The following is a 20353-nucleotide window of genomic DNA, read 5'->3' on the forward strand; positions in this document are numbered from 1 at the left end:
ACAACCACCTAGCAGAAAGAAGAAATGAAACCAAAGCCCTGCCCTTCTGTGTTGGGAGGAGTAACTGAGATGTTATGTAGGGAGGCACCCAGTGAGATAAGAGGGTTTCTCCTGATGCTCAGTAAGAATTAATTTTCCATCTGCTTCTGCCTTCCTTGATCATGGCTGGTTTACATTCCTCAACCTCCCAGTCTCGGGCTCCATCTAGAACTGGGGCTCAGTCTACTACATGTGTTTCTTGTGAAAAAGACTCAGAACGGATTTCCTTGAGAAGGGGTTCAGCTGCAAGTAAGGAGCAGAAATTTAAACAGCAGCTGACGTCTGTGCTCTGGATCAGGAACCTTACACCTTGCATCATCCAGCTCCCTCATGGCTGGGTGAGGTAGGCTCTATTACCATTCCTTCTGATGGGTGAAGACTCAGGGCACAGAGAGGTTAAAGAAACCCAAGGCCATGCAAACAGGAAATGCAGAAGCAAGATGCAGACCTGGGCATCACCGAGAACATCTCACTTATCTCTTGCCATCGAGTCTGTGTTAACTAGTCATTGCAGGGCAGGGGTGCAGACTTGGGTGGAAAGTACCCCTGGCTGGGCTCAGGTTCCCAATTCTGAGTGCACAACACCCACCCTTTAGGCATGGCCACAGAGCCTCCTGTAGCCGTTCCTTCTGCCATGGCCAAGTCCTGGGGCTCTTATCTGAAAAACTAAGATAATGCATTGGGTGAGGGGTTTGGGGAGATGAATTTATTAGGGGGGAGAAGGAAGGGAGGCTCAAGGAGTCCTCTGACCCTTCCTGCCCAGATGGCAGTGAGGGAGAGGGCATTGACAGGGGCCTGCTATCGGCAGAACCCCGGTCAGTGGTCTGCATTGGTCATTATCCATTGGAATAGGATGGTCTCTTCTGCATTCCCCTTTGGGGAGGTTTAGCTGCTCAGCTAGTCACAGGGTCCCTTCCAGGAAGTATTCACAGATGGCACCTCAAAAACAGTGTCATTGTACGACTCACTGCAAGAACATATGCAGAATGGTAACTCCTGCAAAGTGTTCTAGATTAGGGTACAACTCCTGTGCTTAAACCCAGCAGAGTTTAGCCAAAGCTGGTTCCAGGAGAAGAGCATCTGAGTAAACTGTCCGTGTTCCCCTTGCCCCTCATCCTCTCTGGGTGACCGCTGCTTATTCTCTACAGAGATGCTGCCCACAGTGGTTGCTGCAGGTGAACACCCAGAAGGCTAATGGGCTGGGTGTGCCACCCAGAGCTCCCACTCCAGCACCCTCGGGGGGTCCATGTGCAAATTTCCCAAGCCCATCTTACTTCTGTTTCTACCTGCTCACCCCCTGGCAGCCCACTTTTTAGAGCCCCAGGGGGACTTGAGTTTCAGCTCTGATCTTTATCAGCTGTGTGTCCGTAGGCAAGTTACTTTTACTTCTTTGGTCTCAATTTCCTCATCTGAGCCTGAGTATAATAATATCTATCTCTCAGGGTTTCCATGAGAATTGTTGACCACGTATATGAATGCTTGGCACAGAGTAGGCACTTAAAGATATTTATTATTATTATTATAGACTGCTACCATTTACTGAGCACTAAACCACATGCTAAGATTTTTATTTGCAAAGAGGGGCTTTCCTGGTGGCTCAGACAGTGAAGAATCTGCTTGCAATGCAGGAGACCTGAATTTGATCCCTGGATTGGGAAGATCCCCTAGAGAAGGAAATGGCAACCCACTCCAGTGTTCTTGCCTGGAGAATTCCATGGACAGAGGAGCCTAGCAGGTTATAGTCCACAGGGTCACAAAGAGTTGGACACATTGGATGACTAACACTTTCACTTTCAATCTCATTTGACAAATAAATGATCCTTAATAAGATTATTACTACGTATCTTTTTTTCCAAAATAAGAGCTAGGAAGACAGAATCAAAGATCATCTACGGGGCAGATTAAAAATGGCCAGAAATTCTTTGCAGCTCCTTCCATCAAGAGGTAGAATCTATTTCCCTGCACCTGGAAGGCTAGCCTGGGACTTGCTTTTGACCAGAAGAATGCAGCAGCAGTGGTGGTGTTGAGTTCTAAGCCTAGGCCTTAAGAGGCGTGCCGGCTTCCATGCTCACCCTTTTGAACCATAACTGTCACATGTAGAAGGCTGAGTGAGTCTGCTGGAGTCATGAGGCCCAGCCCACACTGGCACCACCTGCCAGACAGTGGTCAAGGCCATCTCAGGCCAACCAGACCTAGTCAAGCTGCCAGATGACTACAGCTGTTTGGTTGATCCCAGAAGACATCAGCAGAAGAACCACTCAGCAGAACCCAGCCCAAACTGCTGACCTACAGAATCCTGAGAAAGTCAAATGGTGACTGTTTCAAGCTACTAGACCTAGGATTGGTTCACATGCCATGGTAGGTAATGGTATAGCTGTGGAGTATGAGGAGGTGAGGCCTCATCCTTTGGGTATCTCCCACTTTCCTTCTATTAGGTGCTGCTGAGGGGCCCCCAGAGCTCAGTGGGGAAATCTGAAAGCTACAGATGTATTCAGCTCCTCACTCTACAGCTAAAGAAACCAAGACCCAGAGATGCAAAAAGACATCCTTGTTGGTGGCAGAGCCAGGACAAGAATGCAAGGCCAGTGACCTTCAGGCTGGGGTTGTGACCTCCTATGTGTCCTCCAACCCAGCCAACCCACCAAGTATCAACTGAGCATGTTTCTATGCCAGACACTTGGCTGGAGGTTTTAAATACCTCGCAGCAACTCCTTCCCCGGGGTTTAGAATATTTGACCCCTTGTACAGATGAGAAAACAGTACAGGAGAGGACTGGCAAAGAGAGAGAGAAAGGGGAAGATCCAGAGTGTTGGGCCTTGGGGCCCTTCCGTGTAAGACTTCAGTCCATGGGCTCTGGAGCCAGACTCTACAGAGTTCGGTCCTTAGTTGGCCACTCTGAGCTGTGTGACTGCTCCAGGGCTGCTCCTTGCTCTGCAAAATGGGAATCTGATAGTTCCTGTCTGTAATGGTCACTATGAGTTAGTTCCCAAGAACCAGTCCCCTCCCTCTCCCTGATAACTGACCTCTGCCACTCACTCCCTTCCCCAGCTACCCTCACAGTCAGGAGTGGTCAATGAGGTATCTGCAGAAACATCTGTTCCCTGACAAAAAGACTGATCCCAAGAGAAGAAAGCCTTTGGCCCATGACCTCCTGCTTTTCAATGGATGAGATGGCTGGAGCTGTAGCCACTAATTTGTAACCATGAGGTGACAAACCCAAGACTCTTGAAAGCCAACCTTGAAAATGAGGGAACAGAAATGTGGAAAGAACTTAGGTCTTGAAGACATCAGTCAGTTCAGTCGCTCAGTCATGTCTGACTATTTGTGACCCCATGAACTGCAGCACACCAGGCCTCCCTGTCCATCACCAACTCCCAGAGGTTGCTCAAACTCATGTCCATCGCATAGGTGATGCCATCCAACCATCTCATCCACTGTAGTCCACTTCTCCTCCTGCCTTCACTCTTTCCCAGCATCAGGGTCTTTTCCAGTGAGTCAGTTCTTCACATCAGGTGGCCAAAGTATTGGAGCTTCAGCTTTAGCATCAGTCCTTCCAGTGACTATTCAGGACTGATCTCCTTTAGGATGGACTGGTTGGAGTTCCTTGCAGTCCAAGGGACACAGAGTCTTCTCCAACACCACAGTTCAAAAGCATAAATTCTTTGGTGCTCAGCTTTCTTTATAGTCCAATTCTCACATCTATACATGACTACTGGAAAAACCATAGCTTTGACTAGATGGACCTTTGTTGGCAAAGTAATGTCTCTGATTTTAATATGCTGTCTAGGTTGGTCATAGCTTTTCTTCCATGGAGTAAGCGTCTTTTAATTTCATGGCTGCAGTCACCATCTGCAGTGATTTTTGAGCCCCCCAAAATAAAGTCTCTCACTGTCATCTGTTAACTACTAAACTAGCCCTAAACCCCAAACCTTCAGATTTCTCATTAGGTAAGCAAATGCCTGAAAAATCCCATGGATGGAGGAGCCTGGTGGGCTGCAGTCCATGGGGTCGCTGAGGGTCGGACACGACTGAGCGACTTCACTTTCACTTTTCACTTTCATGCATTGGAGAAGGAAATGGCAACCCACTCCAGTGTTCTTGCCTGGAGAATCCCAGGGACGGGGGAGCCTGGTGGGCTGCCGTCTATGGGGTCGCACAGAGTCGGACGCGACTGAAGCGACTTAGCAGCAGCAGCAGCAAGCAATAGTCGCCTTATGGTTGAAGCTACCATTACTTGAACTGAAAGCATTCCCAGCTGACCTAGTGCCTCAAAAGATTATTGAAAGTGCCCAGGTGACTTCAGTAGAGTGCCTGCTATATAATAAACACCCAATATATGGTATGGGGCTTTCCAGATGGCACTAGTGGTAAACAACCTGCCTGCCAATGCAGGAGACATAAGATAAGACTTGTGTTTGATCCTTGGGTTGGGAAGATCCCTTGGAGGAGGGCATGGCAATGCATTCCAGTAATCTTGCCTGGAGAATCCCATAGACAGAGGAGCCTGGTGGGCTACAATCCATAGGGTCACAAAGAGTTGGACACAACTGAAGTGACTTAGCATGCACACAATGTATGGTGTCTCTACCTGCCTCAGAGTCCCCTGCGGTGTGGAGGTGGCATTCCCATCCTCTCGTTCATGAATGGCTCTATAGTCAGAAAGGTAACATGCAGAGCACCAGGCACCTTGGACATGCAAAGACATCCTCACTAGCAGCTCCAGACTTCATGTCTCAGCCCCGAGTGAAAGGATGAGCTCAAGGTGAGCAGAGAGGGAACATGAGGTGGCAAGTCCAGGCCCCGCGGCCTTCTCTGTCCACTGCCAGGATCCCTGTGTGTGGGCTGTCCAGGATGGAGCAGGTCACACTCATGCCCACACTGGGACTCTCCCTGAGCAAGTGCTCCTGAAAGCCTTCCCTGATTAAGCGGGGCCAAAGCTTACTGTGCCCCAGCGTCCTCACTCAACCTCTCTCCTCTATGGGTAGAAGCGTCATCTGGTGCCTTGTTGAGCCGACATCTGAGTCAGCCCACTCCTTCTGTTCCCTCATTATTTATTCCCCTTTTGTCAGCTCCCCCAATACATTAGATTAGAAACTTGCAAAAAAGCAGAAGAATCCTCTTCCCCCAACTGTACAAGCTGATGGGTGACAAGCCCACCCCATGCTCTGAGAATCCAGTTTTCTTTGAAGAGCTAGGATTCGCCCATCCCCACCCTCTGAAGCCTACAGTGGGGTCGTGGCCAGAGCCCTGGGCTATGAGGCAGGATACGGCATCCCTCCTAGTGCTGACCCTGGCTTGCTATTCCCTTCGGCAAGTCACTTCCACTCTCTGAGCTGGCTTTTCCAGTCTAGTCCGGGAGAGGGACAAAAGGGTCCAGGACTCCTTCCATCTAGAAGAGTCTCTCCTAGCATCAGTGGCCTGGGATTTTTCCCAAACTTCAGGGTTAGTTTTATAGGTAAATCACTGCAATCCAGGAGGGCTGAGCCCCTGGCTGGCATGCGAGCCCCTCCCTGTCCACCTTCAGTCAGCATGATGAATTTTGGGAAAACCAGCTGATTTCAGTAAGAGCTGGGACAGAATATGCTTAGGGAGAGAATGCAGCTACTGCATGCCCTTCCTTCTCTCCAAATAAATACATAAAAACCCAAAGCTAAATACACTATAAATGGTTTTGTTTTTACTATCCCTTTTTTGGCCCAGTCAATCCAGAGCTGTCTGCTTTTCCACTTTTGTTATTTTAGGACTATTTTCCAGTTGCTTGGGGAAATTTTCCAATCATGCTCTTCAGGGCTGGAACAGAAGTGGCTAGTTCTTTGTGGAGTCCACACGTGCAGGGGCATCAGTGCCTGTGGAGGTCGGGGGTCCCGCGGCTGAAGCCCAGTCTGGACATGCAGCCCACCTTCGTTACTTACAATGAGGTTGTAGCCTGGCAAGGAGTGGGGTTTCTCAATCCTGGCTGCACATCAGAATCACCGAGGGAACTTGAAAACCATGCTGATGGCTGAGCCTCACTCTAAACCAAAGAAATCAGCATTTTTGAGGATGAGGCTGAGACACTGTGGTTCGTTTTTTTTTTAAGTCTTTGAAGGCAGTTAGTGCAAATCACACTCTATCAGTTAGTAGCCATATTACTCAGGGCAGGTTCCTTACTGTCAGAAGTGAGTTTCCTCACTTATAAAATAGAGAGCCCCTGGGAATTCCCTGGTGGTCCAGTGGTTAGGACTTGGTGCTTTCACTGCAGGGGCCCGGGTTTGATCTCTGGTTGGGGAACTAAGATCTCGCAAGCCACACAGTATGACCAAAATATAAAAATTAAAAATAAATAAAATAGAGAGCCTGCTCCCTGTTCTGCAGGGCTGTTGGAAAGATGAGAGATAGTGCTTGGCAACACAGCAGACCTGCTAGCTGTGTCTTCTTCCCTGGTCCTAGCACTCTGAAGGGGAGAAAAGCGGCTTCGCTGATGCTTTGGCCAAACTAATATTGAATGGAATTGGTATCCTTGGCTCACAGTAGAGGAAGATGCCTTGAATGTGGCTGGTCCATATCACAACTCAGGTTACTGCAACTCGTGCTAACCCCTCACTATAAAAAGCAATCTTACAAGAGGTTTCATTCATTAAAAGTCCACCTGAGGTCTAGAAGCAATGACACTCCAGTAGCAACACTGAGTGCCCAGATCTTAGCTTCTAGCATTATTCTCCAATGAGAAATGGCTGAGCCTAGAACTAGGGCAAGAAATAAATAAGGTAGTCTGTAGCATCTTTCAGGGTAAGAAAGTGAGGAAGTGCTCCAAACAAACAAATAAGTAAAACCCACACAGAATGATGGGGGTTCATCAAAAGGGACACAGGGACCAACTGAAAGAACTCTGGTGGCCAAAGTTGAAACAATTTGAGCAACCAAATATGCAGTAGTATGGGGCTATATTGGGCCTCCCTGGTGGCTCAGTGGTAAAGAATCTACCTGCCAATGCAGGAGATGCAGGCTCAACCTGGGTCCGGAAGATCCACTGGAGCCCTGGAGAAGGAAATGGCAATCCCCTCCAGTATTCTTGCTTGAAAATCCCATGGACAGAGGAGCCTGGTGGGCTACAGTCCACAGGGTTGCAAATGAGATGGACATGACTTAGCAACTAAACAACAATGACAACCCTGAGTTATAACTCAAAGCATAAAATAAATAGCCGTGAGTCCATACTGATAAAGTAAGTGATGGAATAAATAAATCAATGGGGGAGAAGAGACAACTCCTTTGTGCAGAAGAATTTCAAAAAATTTACATAGATGCTCTATCCTCAGGGAGGGGGAACACAAGTCCCCACTCCCTGAGTGTGGGCTGTGTAGAGTGACTTCATTCCAAAGAGGACGGTATGGAAGGGGAGGGGAAGGAGTAACTTTACAGTAGAACCTGACAGTTTGATCAAGGTCAACATCCACAGTGATGTTATGTTGATAATACGTACCTTAGTCATAGAGGGATGAGAATGGCACTTTGGCTCAGGGATCTTCCTCCCTCAAACTCATACCCCCGTCTAAGTGAAAGTGAAGTTGCTCAGTCGTGTCCGACTCTCTGTGACCCCAAGGACTGTAGCCCACCAGGCTCCTCTGTCCATGTGATTCTCCAGGCAAGAATACTGCAGTGGGTTGCCATTCCCTTCTCCAGGGGATCTTCCCGACGCAGGGATCGAACCCAGGTCTCCCGCACTGCAGGCAGACACTTTACTGTCTGAGCCAGCAGGGAATCCCCATCTAACCATCAGACAAATCACAGGTAAGGGACATTCTACAAAACGCCTGACCAGTACACCTCAAAGCTGTCAAGATCATCAAAAATAAAGAAAGTCTGAGAAACATGCAACCAAGAGGAGCCTAAGAAGACTTGTGAGTATATATGATGTGGTGCCCTGGAGGGGATCCTGGAAACACAAAATGACATTAGGTAAAAGCTAAGGAAATCTGAATAAAACGTGGGTGTTAGTTAATACTAACGTAGCAATATTGGTTCATTAACTGTGACAAATGTACCAGACTAATGTTAGATGTTAACAGTGGAGAAACTGGGTGAGAAGTACATAAGGGAACTCTCTGTACTATCTTGGCAACTTCTTTGTAAATGGACTTCTAAAAATAAAACTAAAAGAAAAAGCACCCTATCCTTTGGGTGTAGAATGAATAAAGGTGGCTTTTGACTGCCTTGCTCTGGGTCCATGCAAATCAAAAATGCGCCAATATGTTCCCAGCACCTTATCACAGAAAAGCAGGCTGCAGGAGATGAGGAGGGATTGGGCGGGGTGGGGGTGGGGGATGTGGTCAAGGTCATACAGATAACTGGGACAAAGGGGCGGATAGCCAGCTTCCTGACCACTGGCCCCAGCCAGACACGATGAAGCACTGTCCCTCATCAGTGTCATGAGGGCGGGGGGCCGTGTGATCTCTGAGGACCCTCTGAACTCTCACAGCCAAGGGGCTATTCAGTGTCTGTGTCTTTAAAAACTATGAAGCCATTGCACTGATAGAAATTCAGACAGTTCACTGAGAGTGATACTATATAGCAAAGGGCCTTCCTAGCATCCCTGCAGATCACACCGTGCAGACTCTACACTTTCTAGCTCTGTGACCTCAGGCAAGTGACTTAACTTCTCTGTGCCTTCATTTTCTTATCCGGAAATGGAAATGCCAATAACACCAACCAGAAAGAAGTAAGTCACTGTGAGAATCAAATAAGATCATGCAGAGAACAACTTTGGGTAAAAGTGGGACAAGTTTGTATCAGAGCATGAGCCTTAGGGTTTTGCTTTCTGCTTGAAAATACAGAAGCTCTCAGAGAGGAGTAGGAGTGAGGGCAGAGAAGTGAACAGAAGGTGTCTCCTCCAGTTCTGTGGTCCTCAGGGCTGCCCCAATCCCTGTGGCCACGGAGGGGGCAGTAAGGGGGCAGCAGTGGGAAGGGCCCAGCTGACCTCCTCCAGCTCCCAACCTGTGGTCTTAACAGTTGCCTGTGGTCTCACTCCTGGGATCAGATTCAAGGCTCTGGACATTGGGCTCAGCATCTGCCTCCTCCAGGAAGTCTGCCTGGATCAGCCCACCTGGACGTGCTCCCTCGCTCTTCCAGGTCCCTCGCTGTCCTGCCTTTCACATAGCACTTAGACATCTCCTCCCTATACTATCTCATTCATATCCATGCATAGAACTTGCCCTTCCAGATGCTCTGAGAAAACAGTGGTAAGATCATAGTTTACCCATCTTCATATGAGTTTAAGATCACAGCCTACCCATCTTCATGTGAGTTTAAGATCACAGTCTATTCATCTTCATATGAGTTTAAGATCACAGTCTACCCATCTTCATGTTAAGATCACAGTCTACCCATCTTCATGTTAAGATCACAGTCTACCCATCTTCATGTGAGTTTAAGATCACAGTCTACCCATCTTCATGTGAGTTTAAGATCACAGTCTACCCATCTTCATGTGAGTTTAAGATCACAGTCTACCCATCTTCATATGAGTTTAAGATCATAGTCTACCCATCTTCATGTTAAGATCACAGTCTACCCATCTTCATGTGAGTTTAAGATCACAGTCTACCCATCTTCATGTGAGTTTACGATCACAGTCTACCCATCTTCATGTGAGTTTAAGATTACAGTCTACCCATCTTCATGTGAGTTTAAGATCACAGTCTACCCATCTTCATGTGAGTTTAAGATCACAGTCTACCCATCTTCATGTTAAGATCACAGTCTACCCATCTTCATATGAGTTTAAGATCACAGTCTACCCATCTTCATGTTAAGATCACAGTCTACCCATCTTCATGTGAGTTTAAGATCACAGTCTACCCATCTTCATGTGAGTTTAAGATCACAGTCTACCCATCTTCATGTGAGTTTACGATCACAGTCTACCCATCTTCATGTGAGTTTAAGATCACAGTCTACCCATCTTCATGTTAAGATCACAGTCTACCCATCTTCATGTGAGTTTAAGATCATAGTCTACCCATCTTCATGTTAAGATCACAGTCTACCCATCTTCATGTGAGTTTAAGATCACAGTCTACCCATCTTCATATGAGTTTAAGATCATAGTCTACCCATCTTCATGTTAAGATCACAGTCTACCCATCTTCATGTGAGTTTAAGATCACAGTCTACCCATCTTCATGTGAGTTTAAGATCACAGTCTACCCATCTTCATGTGAGTTTACGATCACAGTCTACCCATCTTCATGTGAGTTTAAGATCACAGTCTACCCATCTTCATGTGAGTTTAAGATCATAGTCTACCCATCTTCATGTTAAGATCACAGTCTACCCATCTTCATGTGAGTTTAAGATCACAGTCTACCCATCTTCATATGAGTTTAAGATCATAGTCTACCCATCTTCATGTTAAGATCACAGTCTACCCATCTTCATGTGAGTTTAAGATCACAGTCTACCCATCTTCATGTGAGTTTAAGATCACAGTCTACCCATCTTCATGTGAGTTTAAGATCACAGTCTACCCATCTTCATGTGAGTTTACGATCACAGTCTACCCATCTTCATGTGAGTTTAAGATCACAGTCTACCCATCTTCATGTTAAGATCACAGTCTACCCATCTTCATGTTAAGATCACAGTCTACCCATCTTCATGTGAGTTTACGATCATAGTCTACCCATCTTCGTACATCTCATACCCACACCCGTCTGGTATTGGTTGACCTCAGAAAGTCACTTCTTTTTCTTTTCTGCTACCTACTTTCACCCTTGTGAGGGTGTGCTCTGGCTTAGCTAGGACTGGGGTCAAATCTCAGCCCTGAAACTCCCTACCCGTGTGACCCTGGACAGTGACTTCACTTCCAGTGGCAGATGCTGCTGGGTCCTGCCCACTCTTTTTAGCGGACCCCAGCCCCACTTCCAACAACCAGATTGGCATCTCTTTGCCCACTGGCTATTTCTGGCCAGAATCAGAGCTTCTCATACTGAGAGCAGAAGGGAGGTGCTGGAACATGAACCATCATCCCCCACTGCCTGGAACCAATGGCTCTCAGGAGTTGGTCAATAACACCTGCTCCCTCAGCCCTCTGGGCAGAATGACCTTGAGATGTGTGTTCTGCCCTGGCTCCCAAAGTGCCCCAGGAGAAGCCAGCTCCATGTGCCCCCGGGTTAACCTGTATGAACGCGAAAGTGAAAGTCACTCAGTCGTGTCCAACTCTTTGCGACCCCATGGACTATACAGTCCATGGAATTCTCCAGGCCAGAATACTGGAGTGGGTAGACTTTTCCTTCTCCAGGGGATCTTCCTAACCCAGGGATCAAACCCAGGTCTCCCACATTGCAGGCAGATTCTTTACCAGCTGAGCCACAAGGGAAGCTCTTTATTAGGGTTAGGGTTGATTTTATTAGCTGTCTCCACTCTCCTGTCTTATTTCCCCCACTTGTGGTTACTAGGGTCACCTCCCAAATAAACCACTTGCAATCAAATCCTCAGCTTGGGAAGCCTTTGAGGTTTTGCCTTTGGGAAGCATAAACAAGGGCACTCCCCTTCCAGCCTCAGTTTCATTATCTGTAAAATGAGGATCATGGCAGAGTCCACCTCACAGGATTGCTGCGAGGATTCAATGAGATGACAAGCATACTATACTGTACTTGGTACAGAGCCTGATGTTAACAAGCACGCTCCACACAGACCACTACTATTGTTTTGGGTAGGGTTTATTGCAAACTTTTTGAGGATTGAACCATTTGATGAAGTGGGCATGACTTACACCCAATGCAGTTCGCCTTGGGACGGGTCCTCACTCTCTGGTCCACCTCCATCTACACGCAGGCCTGGACACACTTCTCCTGATGACCCAGAAAGGTCCAGAAAATGGCCACCCTCAGCATTGCAACCTTGCACTTGGGCCTGTTTTTCAGCTGCATCCTCCGCTCAGATCCTAATAGGAGAGTGGACAACCAACCAGGCCTGCAGCCTGGGAATGCTGACCAGAACACCTGCTGGTGTGAGTCTCCAATTTTATTTTCTATGCAGTTTCATCATCTGCTCTGAAGCCTTCAGTCAGTTCAAAACAGAAAGCCTTTAGATGGGGGAGGAATGAAACAACAGATCTAGTTTCCTGAGGACTACAGTTTCCCTGCCTGCCCCCTCTAACCCTCTCCCAGGCTGCCCTGCTGCTCAGGTGGGGCTGGGCAGGTCCACAGGGCACCTACCTCATACCTGGCGGCAGCCTCCCTTTGCGCCCTCGGGATTCTGCTGGGTCTTCAGGCCTCTATGGTCCCCACACACTATGGCAGGGGCCTCGGTGGGACGTTACTAGAGGCCCCATGTTGCTGTTGCTGTTCAGCCATTAAGCTGTGTTCAACTCTTTGTGACTCATGGACTGCAGCACGCCAGGCTCCCCTGTCCTTCACTATCTCCTGAACTTTGCTCAATTTCATGTCCATTGAGTCAGTGTTGCTATCTAACCATCTTATCCTCTGCCACTGTCTTCTCCATAAGTTCCAGTAATTCCAAGGTTCAAGTACAATTGCCAACTTGATGGATTTTATCCAGTCCATGGTAAATGAGTCCACTGTCCACCTGAGTCTCCTGTGTTTAGGGGCTCGGACTATTCCCCAGAGCGTAGCGATACACACCACACTGAAGGTGAGAACAACACAAATGGCTGAAGATGTGATTCTATCTGTCAAATAAAACAGGTTTTATCTGTCACTGTCCATGGGTGCTCCCCAGCCACCTGGGTTCAAATGCCAGCTTGGGCACTGGCTCACTGTGTCCACCCGGGGACACTCAACTGCACGGTATCTCAGTTACTTTTTCTGTAAAATGGGCACAATAGTAATATCTACCTCAGAGGGCTGCTGTGAGGATAAACTGCACTAGAGAACTTACACTGTGCCCAGAATATAGTAAGTGCTTGGTGAATGGCTTCCTTGAAGGCTCAGATGGTAAAGAATCTGCCTGCAATGCAGGAGACCTGAGTTCGATCCCTGTGTTGGGAAGATCTCCTGGAGAAGGGCATGGCAACCCACTCTAGTCTTCTTGCCTGGACAATCCCATGGACAGAGGAGCCTGGCGGGTTACAGTCCATGGGGTCGCAAAGAGTTGGACATGACTGAGCAACTAACACTTTCGCCCTTTGGGGAATGCTAGCTATTACAGACGGAGAAGGCAATGGCAAGCCACTCCAGTACTCTTGCCTAGTAAATCCCATGGATGGAGGAGCCTGGTAGGCTGCAGTCCATGGGGTCGCTAAGGGTCGGACACGACTGAGCGACTTCACTTTCACTTTTCACTTTCACACATTGGAGAAGGAAATGGCAACCCACTCCACTGTTCTTGCCTGGAGAATCCCAGGGAAGGGGGAGCCTGCTGGGCTTCCGTCTATGGGGTCACACAGAGTCGGACACGACTGAAGTGACTTAGCATCAGCAGCTTTTACAGATGTGGGGATCTGAACGCAAGATGAACAGAACACACACGTTCGGCAAAAATAACTTCTGGATGCAGACCAGTGGCTGTCAGGGGCCAGGGGAAGAAGGAATAGGGAGTAACTGCTTAATGGATAAGGGACTTTATCGTGGGGCAATGAAATATTTTGGAACTAGATAGAAGTGCTGCTTGCACAACCTTGTGAACATACTAAATTGCTCATTTGAAAAAAGCTAATTTTATGTTATGTGAATTTTACCTCAATTTTAAAAAGCCCCGAACAAAAAAAGACTTCTGGGTAGTAGGTAGGTGGAAAAAGAGTAGGTGGCAAAGACCTTTATCAGACACTTTACTTCTTACTTTATCATTTCTGTCCAGCTTGATATTTTTTTTACAATATATATATATATATATGTATGTATGTATCACTTTTTAAATTAAACAAATTAAAAAAGTTTAAAGGAAGTAGCATGTATGGGGGTGGTGGAGGGTGAGTGGGATTTGATGAGCTCTGACTCATATTTTATTATGTACCTATCTATCTTCCTCTGTAATGTTTCTACCATGGGGAGGAAAATACTATTAACAGTCCCATTTCAAAGAGAAAAGTGAGGTTCAGAAAATTTAAGACATTTCCCAACTCACAGAGCCTGACTCAAAACAAAAAAACAAAAACAAAACACTCAAACAAGAAAAACCTTTCAATTTTATCACACAGCCCCTCATCCTCATGTGTAAAATAAGGAGGATGTAAAATGATTTCTCGGGTTCCTCGGGCTCTGATATTCTCTAGTCCCTGGACGCCTGGCTGAGTTCTCGAAGTGCCAGTCCTGCTTGGGACAGCCAAGTGCCCAGACACACCCCCCTAGCCACACTGCCCGAGGCTCTGCAGCAGGACACCTGCTCTCTAAGGCAGAAACCAGACGGCCCAACAGTCCCTCAGTCCTGAGTTCTGGTTGGAATGCTGATAATCCTAAGAAGAGAGCAAACGGGTGGCCGTCTAGAGGGCAGCTACTTTTCCGTGGGAGCCCAAGCAGCTCCTTATAGCTGTACCTGCCCACTGGCCACAAGGTGGAGAGACCACCCAACTCACCCCGGCCGCCTCCCGGTGTAGGATCCTGGCCGCCTCCGCCCGGCCCAGACCCAGCTGCAGCCACACCGGGCATGTCTTGACGAGTTTCTCCAGGACGCTGATGTCCCGGCGAGGAAGGCAGTTCTTCGGAGTGCCTGGCAGGCCGGGCCCCACGCCATCTTCCTCTTCCTGTCTTTCTCCTTTGCCAACATCTGGAATAGGACTGTGGACAGAACAGAATGATCAGCGCATCCTGCCGCAGGTCCAGAGAGGACTTGACAACAAATGGGGATTCGATTCTTATTGGACTGAATAAATCATGCTTGCTGATTCAGCATCTGCATAGCCAGGGCCTTTCGGGGAATTAAAAAATGGACAAACCATAATCTTCACCTTAAGGCACTTAAAGTGAGTAAGACATACACGGAAACAACCAGCTGTAGCACAAGATCAGACTAAATACAGCAGGAGGACAGTGGGTTCAGGAAAACAATGGCATCTGAGCAGGGCCCTGAAAAGAATTTAAAAAAACCAACTTCTTAACTGAAGTGTAATTTACACATAGTAAAATGCACTAGTCTTAATACACAGTTAGATAAACTTTTACATATGTCTGCACCCACGTAGCCATCACCCAGATCGAGACAGAGCTGTGCTGTCCAATACGATAGCCACTAGTCATACCAACTCTTCAGAGTGAGCTGTCTGAACTGAGACGCACTGTAAGTGTAAAATACACACAGGATTTCAAAGACTTGATATGAAAAAAGACCACAAAATAGTTCATTCATAATATTTTACATTGATTGTGTATTGAAGTGATCATTTTTGGACATACTGAGATAGAACATTATTAAAATTAATTTCACCTATTTCTTTTTCCTTTTTTAGTGTGACTACCAGAAAATGTAAAACTACACAAGGGGCTTGCGTTGTATTTTGGTTAGATGTGCTGATACAGACATTTCCAGGTTTCCCGGAGAGTCGGACACGACTGAGCGATGGAACTGAACTGAACTGAACTGTCTTTTCTCGCAGTCAATCCCCAGGATGAGGATGTAACAGGTCAGGGTCCCTGGGAAAGGAGGAACATCACAGGCCTGAGAAATGGCAGGACAAGTAGAGGACCAGCCTAAGAGATTCCAGACTCTCCACAACACGATTCCTTCACCCGACCCCATACACACACACACACGTGAGCTTGATTCCAGAAAAGGAGGAATAGCATCTTGGTGCCTCAAATTCTGAGTCGGGGGTGGGGTGGGGGCTGTGTGGTCTGTTTGCCTGCTACCTGAGGAACAAAATCTCTCAGGGTATCTGCAGGGGTGAAAACCTTTTTCACTTTTGGTTGCTGCTTTTGTTTGTTTTTTAGCTGTACCCTGACCAGGGATCAAACCCGTGCCCCCTTCAGTAGAAGCATGGAGTCCTAACCACCAGACCACCAGGGACTTCCCATGGGTGAAAACCTTAATCAGATAGAAAGGGGTAGTTATAAAACCAGGAAAATGCAGCTGGTGCCTTTCCTTCATCCTGTATCCCTGAGATGATGCTGAAGGGCACCAGAGATCAGGTTGGCATTTGCTGTTAAGGAGCTGCCTGGGGGTGGGGTAGGATGAGGCCAGGATGAGCCCTGTTAGAGGCACAGAAAAGTGGAACCATTTGCTGAGGTCAGAGGACATGGGGGACCCGGGAGTCCTGATGAGGGAACAGCATTCCCTAGAGGGTAGGGCGGGGGTCCTGGCGGTTCCCCGGGTGGTGGGGAGGCTGGGAAGGTGAGGTTAAACAGGTCAAGCCATGATGGGTTTTGCAGAGACCAGACTAGAAAGATACATATAGTGAGAGATCCAGCAAAGTCAGTGTACTAAAAATTCCCTGTTCTGATGCTCCTCACTCTTTAATCCTTCTAGAAGCCCTCCCTCCCTGGAAGCTGCATGTGTCGGGGGTTCTTATGAATTTCTCCTCTGGGTCCACACAAGAGTGTGCCAGGTCACCAGGCCAACAGGAGTGTCCAGGCAGCTGCAGGCGTCATGGGGCTGGGAAGGGGCAGCTGGGGGGCATCTACAGGCTGAGGAATTGGGGCTCATTTAGAGTTGGAGAGCAGGGTGGCCCAGCTCATACAGTCATGACCTCTTCCCAGGACCCGAAGTATGGTCTACATCTCCTCTGGGAAAGCAGTAAAGACAGCGGAGGCCAGAATCACCCAGAAATACACATTCTTGGTCTTCTAGGTTCTTCTAGTCTTCCTTGGAAGCACAAAAATATCTTCTGTCACCAAAAGGGTTTATAATCATCCTAAAATCTTCTTGCTTGGCCCCAGGCTTCCCCTCAGAGGCCAATTAGGACTCTAACAGCCACTGGAGTGAGAGCAATTGGCTCCCATTTTCTCCCTGCCACTAACTAGGCTTAGGTTGCTTAGTGAAGTCTGTGAGCACATCCGTTTCCTCTTAGGGCCTCAGTTTCTGCATCTGTACAATGGGGAGAAGTGGCCTGGAAGACTCTTCTATTTGCCAGGTGGCCTAGGTAGGACCTGGACTTTCGGGACAAGGGTCCCCATTTTCTCTTGTGGAACCAAGATCAAACAAACTTTGAAAAAAATGAGAAAGTTCGCCTTGAATTCATTTATACTATTTTCTGAGGGCCTGAAAGCACCAGATGTTGTTCCAGGCACAGGGTTAGAGCAGAGAACAAAATAGCTTAAAAAGGAGAAAAACCCCTCATCTCTGGGAGAGGGATCAGGCCACAGACAAGGTGAAGGGGTGCCCTGGGGTGTTCGATGGTGCTGAGCACTGGCCAGGCAAGCAAAGGGCTGGGGTCAGGGGAGCCCTCGTTGAAAAGACTGAGTAACATCTGGATGCAGACAGCTGGGGAAAAGATTCCAGACTCAGGGGCAGCAAAAGCTCGAGCAGCAGGCTTGAGTTGCCTGGTCCAGAAGGAACCACGAGGAAGCCTGGGGGTGGCAGGAGGTAGAAGGGTGTGGGTGGGAGAAGTGAGGTCAGGGACCAGGGTGTGTGTGGGGGTGTCTCTCTAAGGATTCCAGATCTACTGGGAGAGTTGCTTCTAAATCCACATATGTAAGCACCTTCCCTGGGCTTCCGGCTAGCAACTTGCTCTCACCAGCCCTGGGCTTTCTTGGCAAGAAGAAATGGACTGGTTAAGATGTGATGGGGCCTGACTGGCCTCTGGGCACACAGAGAGTAACCCAATCCCCTATCCCCAGCCCCCAGCAGTCCCACCTGCATCTTGAGGTACGGCTGCTGCTTAGGGTGACCAAGTAGAAACTCTGCCGCAGGCTCCAGCACCAAAGGGACTGTGTCATCTCTCCTTTTGTGATCACGTCCCTGCCCCGCTCTAAAACTCTCAATGGCTCCCACTGCCGGAAGAGTCCAATCCAGTGCCTAGTACTGAAGGCATTCCCATTTGGAGCCCCCAGTCCACAGAAGGAGGCTGCTGTCCACCAGCCCTGCAAAACCTGCACATCCCCACTTGACACTCTTGCTCTGGCTGTTCTGTCCACCTGTGGTACCTTCAGATTCTCTGTGACTTCTTCTCAACAGGTAGGCAAACATTTATTAGACTAGACACAAAGCATGAACCATAAAGGAAAAGGTGGATAAGTTAGTCATATCAACATTGAAACTTGTGCCCGTGAAAACACCTCAGGAAGAAAATGAAGAGTCAAAAAAAAAAAACAAAAACCTGAAGACTCAAACTACAGGCTAGGTGCAAATATTTGCAAAGCATGTATCTAATAGAGAGCACACAAATTATTTTTTTAAAGCAGCTTTGAGGATGCTTCAAAGAAGACTTGGCCAGGAAGTAGGTAAAAAGTGCCCCACATCATTAGTCATTAAGGAAATGCAAATTAAAACCACAATAAGATACCACAATACAACCACTAGGATGGCTAAAATTAAAAAGACTGATAACATCACATGTTGGCAAGGACGGGAAGTAAACAGAATGCTCATGCTTTACTGGTGAGAATGCAAACTGGGATGACCACTTTGAAAAAAGGCAGTCTTTTCAAGTCAACTTTCATATACACCTGCCCCATGGCTGAGCCATTCCACTCATAGGTATGTACGCAAAAGAAAGGCAAAAGTATGCCCATGGAAAGACCTCTCCTTGAGTGTTCATATCAGCTTTGTTCATAATAGCCCCAAACTGGTCCAGACATCCATCAATCAGAGAATAAACAAACAGTGGTCCCTCACACAGTAGAAAAATATTCAACAACAAACAGAACTACTGATACACACCATCCCATGTATAAACCTCAAAAACACTGCTGAGAGAAAGGAGCCAGATGCCAAAAAATACATATGATATGTATCCATTTATATGAAGTTCAGCTGGTACACTTAGCTAAGTATATTTACATTTTAGTATATGCAAATTTTACAACAAAATGATAAAAAAAAGAACCATAAAGAAATACTGAACTCCAGTTAGTGATATATGTGTCCAGAACTTTCTTTAAAATGTAGAAGGAAACATAAGGTGGAGAGACAGAGGAAAAAACAAGAACATCAAGGGTAAGTGCTTACTGCAAAATTATTTTGACTCTTCTGTATGTCTAGTACATTTTTGATAACAAAAGGTTGGGGATCAAGTTTTCCCATCCTTCAGGGCCCATTCAGAGGAAGGCTGCCTGCTGCATGACAAGTCCTAGGTTTGGATCCAGGCTGTGTGATCTCTGGCCAGATCCTTTACTTCTCTGGGCTTCCATTTATTCACTTGTATAAAAATAATAACACTCCTTACTTCATAGGATAATTGTGAAAATTTGATGGGACATTTGTCAAGAACTTGGTAGAGTGCACATAATTCAGGAAATGCCAGCTTCTGTTTCTCTTTTCAACTCGCTAATTGGAATTCTTATTTTCCTCTTCTCATTATAGTTCTCCCACATTGCAGCCTTGATTTTATGACTCAGCACATTTAGAGTGGGGTGAGAAGGAAACGGTAACCCACTCCAGTATTCTTGCCTGGAGAATCCCATGGACGGAGAAGCCTGGTAGGCCACAGTCCACGGGGTCGCAAAGAGTCGGACACGACTGAGCGACGGAACGGAACGGAACGGAACACCTTTATGAATTGCACTCTTCTTGTACCCAAGTCAACATCTGAGCCCAGTTCAAGTTCCAGGGAACCATGGCTTGACATTAACAAAAAAGCCAATTTGGGGGCACAGAAACAAATAACTTGGAGGACCACTTTTATAACTTGAGTTCAGCGAGTGCCGGTGGAAAGACAAATAAGACCTGGGGTTACTGCAGAAACCTTCCAGAGATGAGCACTGAAGGGGCTATGTGTGGCCACTCAGACTAAACCACTCAAGAGGCCAAAGGCTCTTAAGATGCTGCTTTCCAGGAATTGTCCAAGTTGTTCAGTGTTCTCCTTCCCCTCTGGGTGGGTGAGGGTGGAAGTAACAAGAGTCTGCTCAGGGTCCCTTAAGTGGTGGCTGGCAGGATTGGAGGCTTGGAGTGGATCTAAGTTTCAAAGGCTGCAGCAAGGACTGTAAGTTAGCGAAGGAGCAGCTGAGTCTGGGGGAGGTTTGGGACTTGCACCAGGTCACAGGAGCAGCAGAGCCCTGGAAGGACAGAGTGGCAGGGACACCTGGTCTGACCAGGCCAAGGAAGGGTAATAGGGCCAGGAAGATGCCCCCTAACCCCAAGACCCTGATGACCTTGAACCTCAGGTCACTTGAGCTCTCTGGATGCCCACTTGTGACTATTAAATGCTGGAGCTGATGCTGGAGCTCCAGCCTAGACTGTTGGGCTCAAGCAGGATGGCAGAGATGAGAACACCCTGAGCCGGCAC

The 20353-nt window shown here is 47.5% G+C and overlaps 1 protein-coding gene across 1 annotated transcript in view; it reads right to left on the reverse strand.

Annotated features, from left to right (window-relative positions):
- The window catches only part of RIN3 (Ras and Rab interactor 3), a 136434-nt gene that overhangs the window by 80971 nt on the left and 35110 nt on the right, over window positions 1-20353 (reverse strand). The window contains 1 exon segment of the mRNA XM_055418407.2: window positions 14552-14753. Within this exon segment, the coding sequence (XP_055274382.2) occupies window positions 14552-14753 (202 nt within the window).

Source organism: Moschus berezovskii, chromosome 21 (genome assembly GCF_049115385.1).
Source record: "Moschus berezovskii isolate FMDL1 chromosome 21, NW_MosBer_1.0, whole genome shotgun sequence".
In the NCBI taxonomy this organism is placed as follows: domain Eukaryota; kingdom Metazoa; phylum Chordata; class Mammalia; order Artiodactyla; family Moschidae; genus Moschus; species Moschus berezovskii.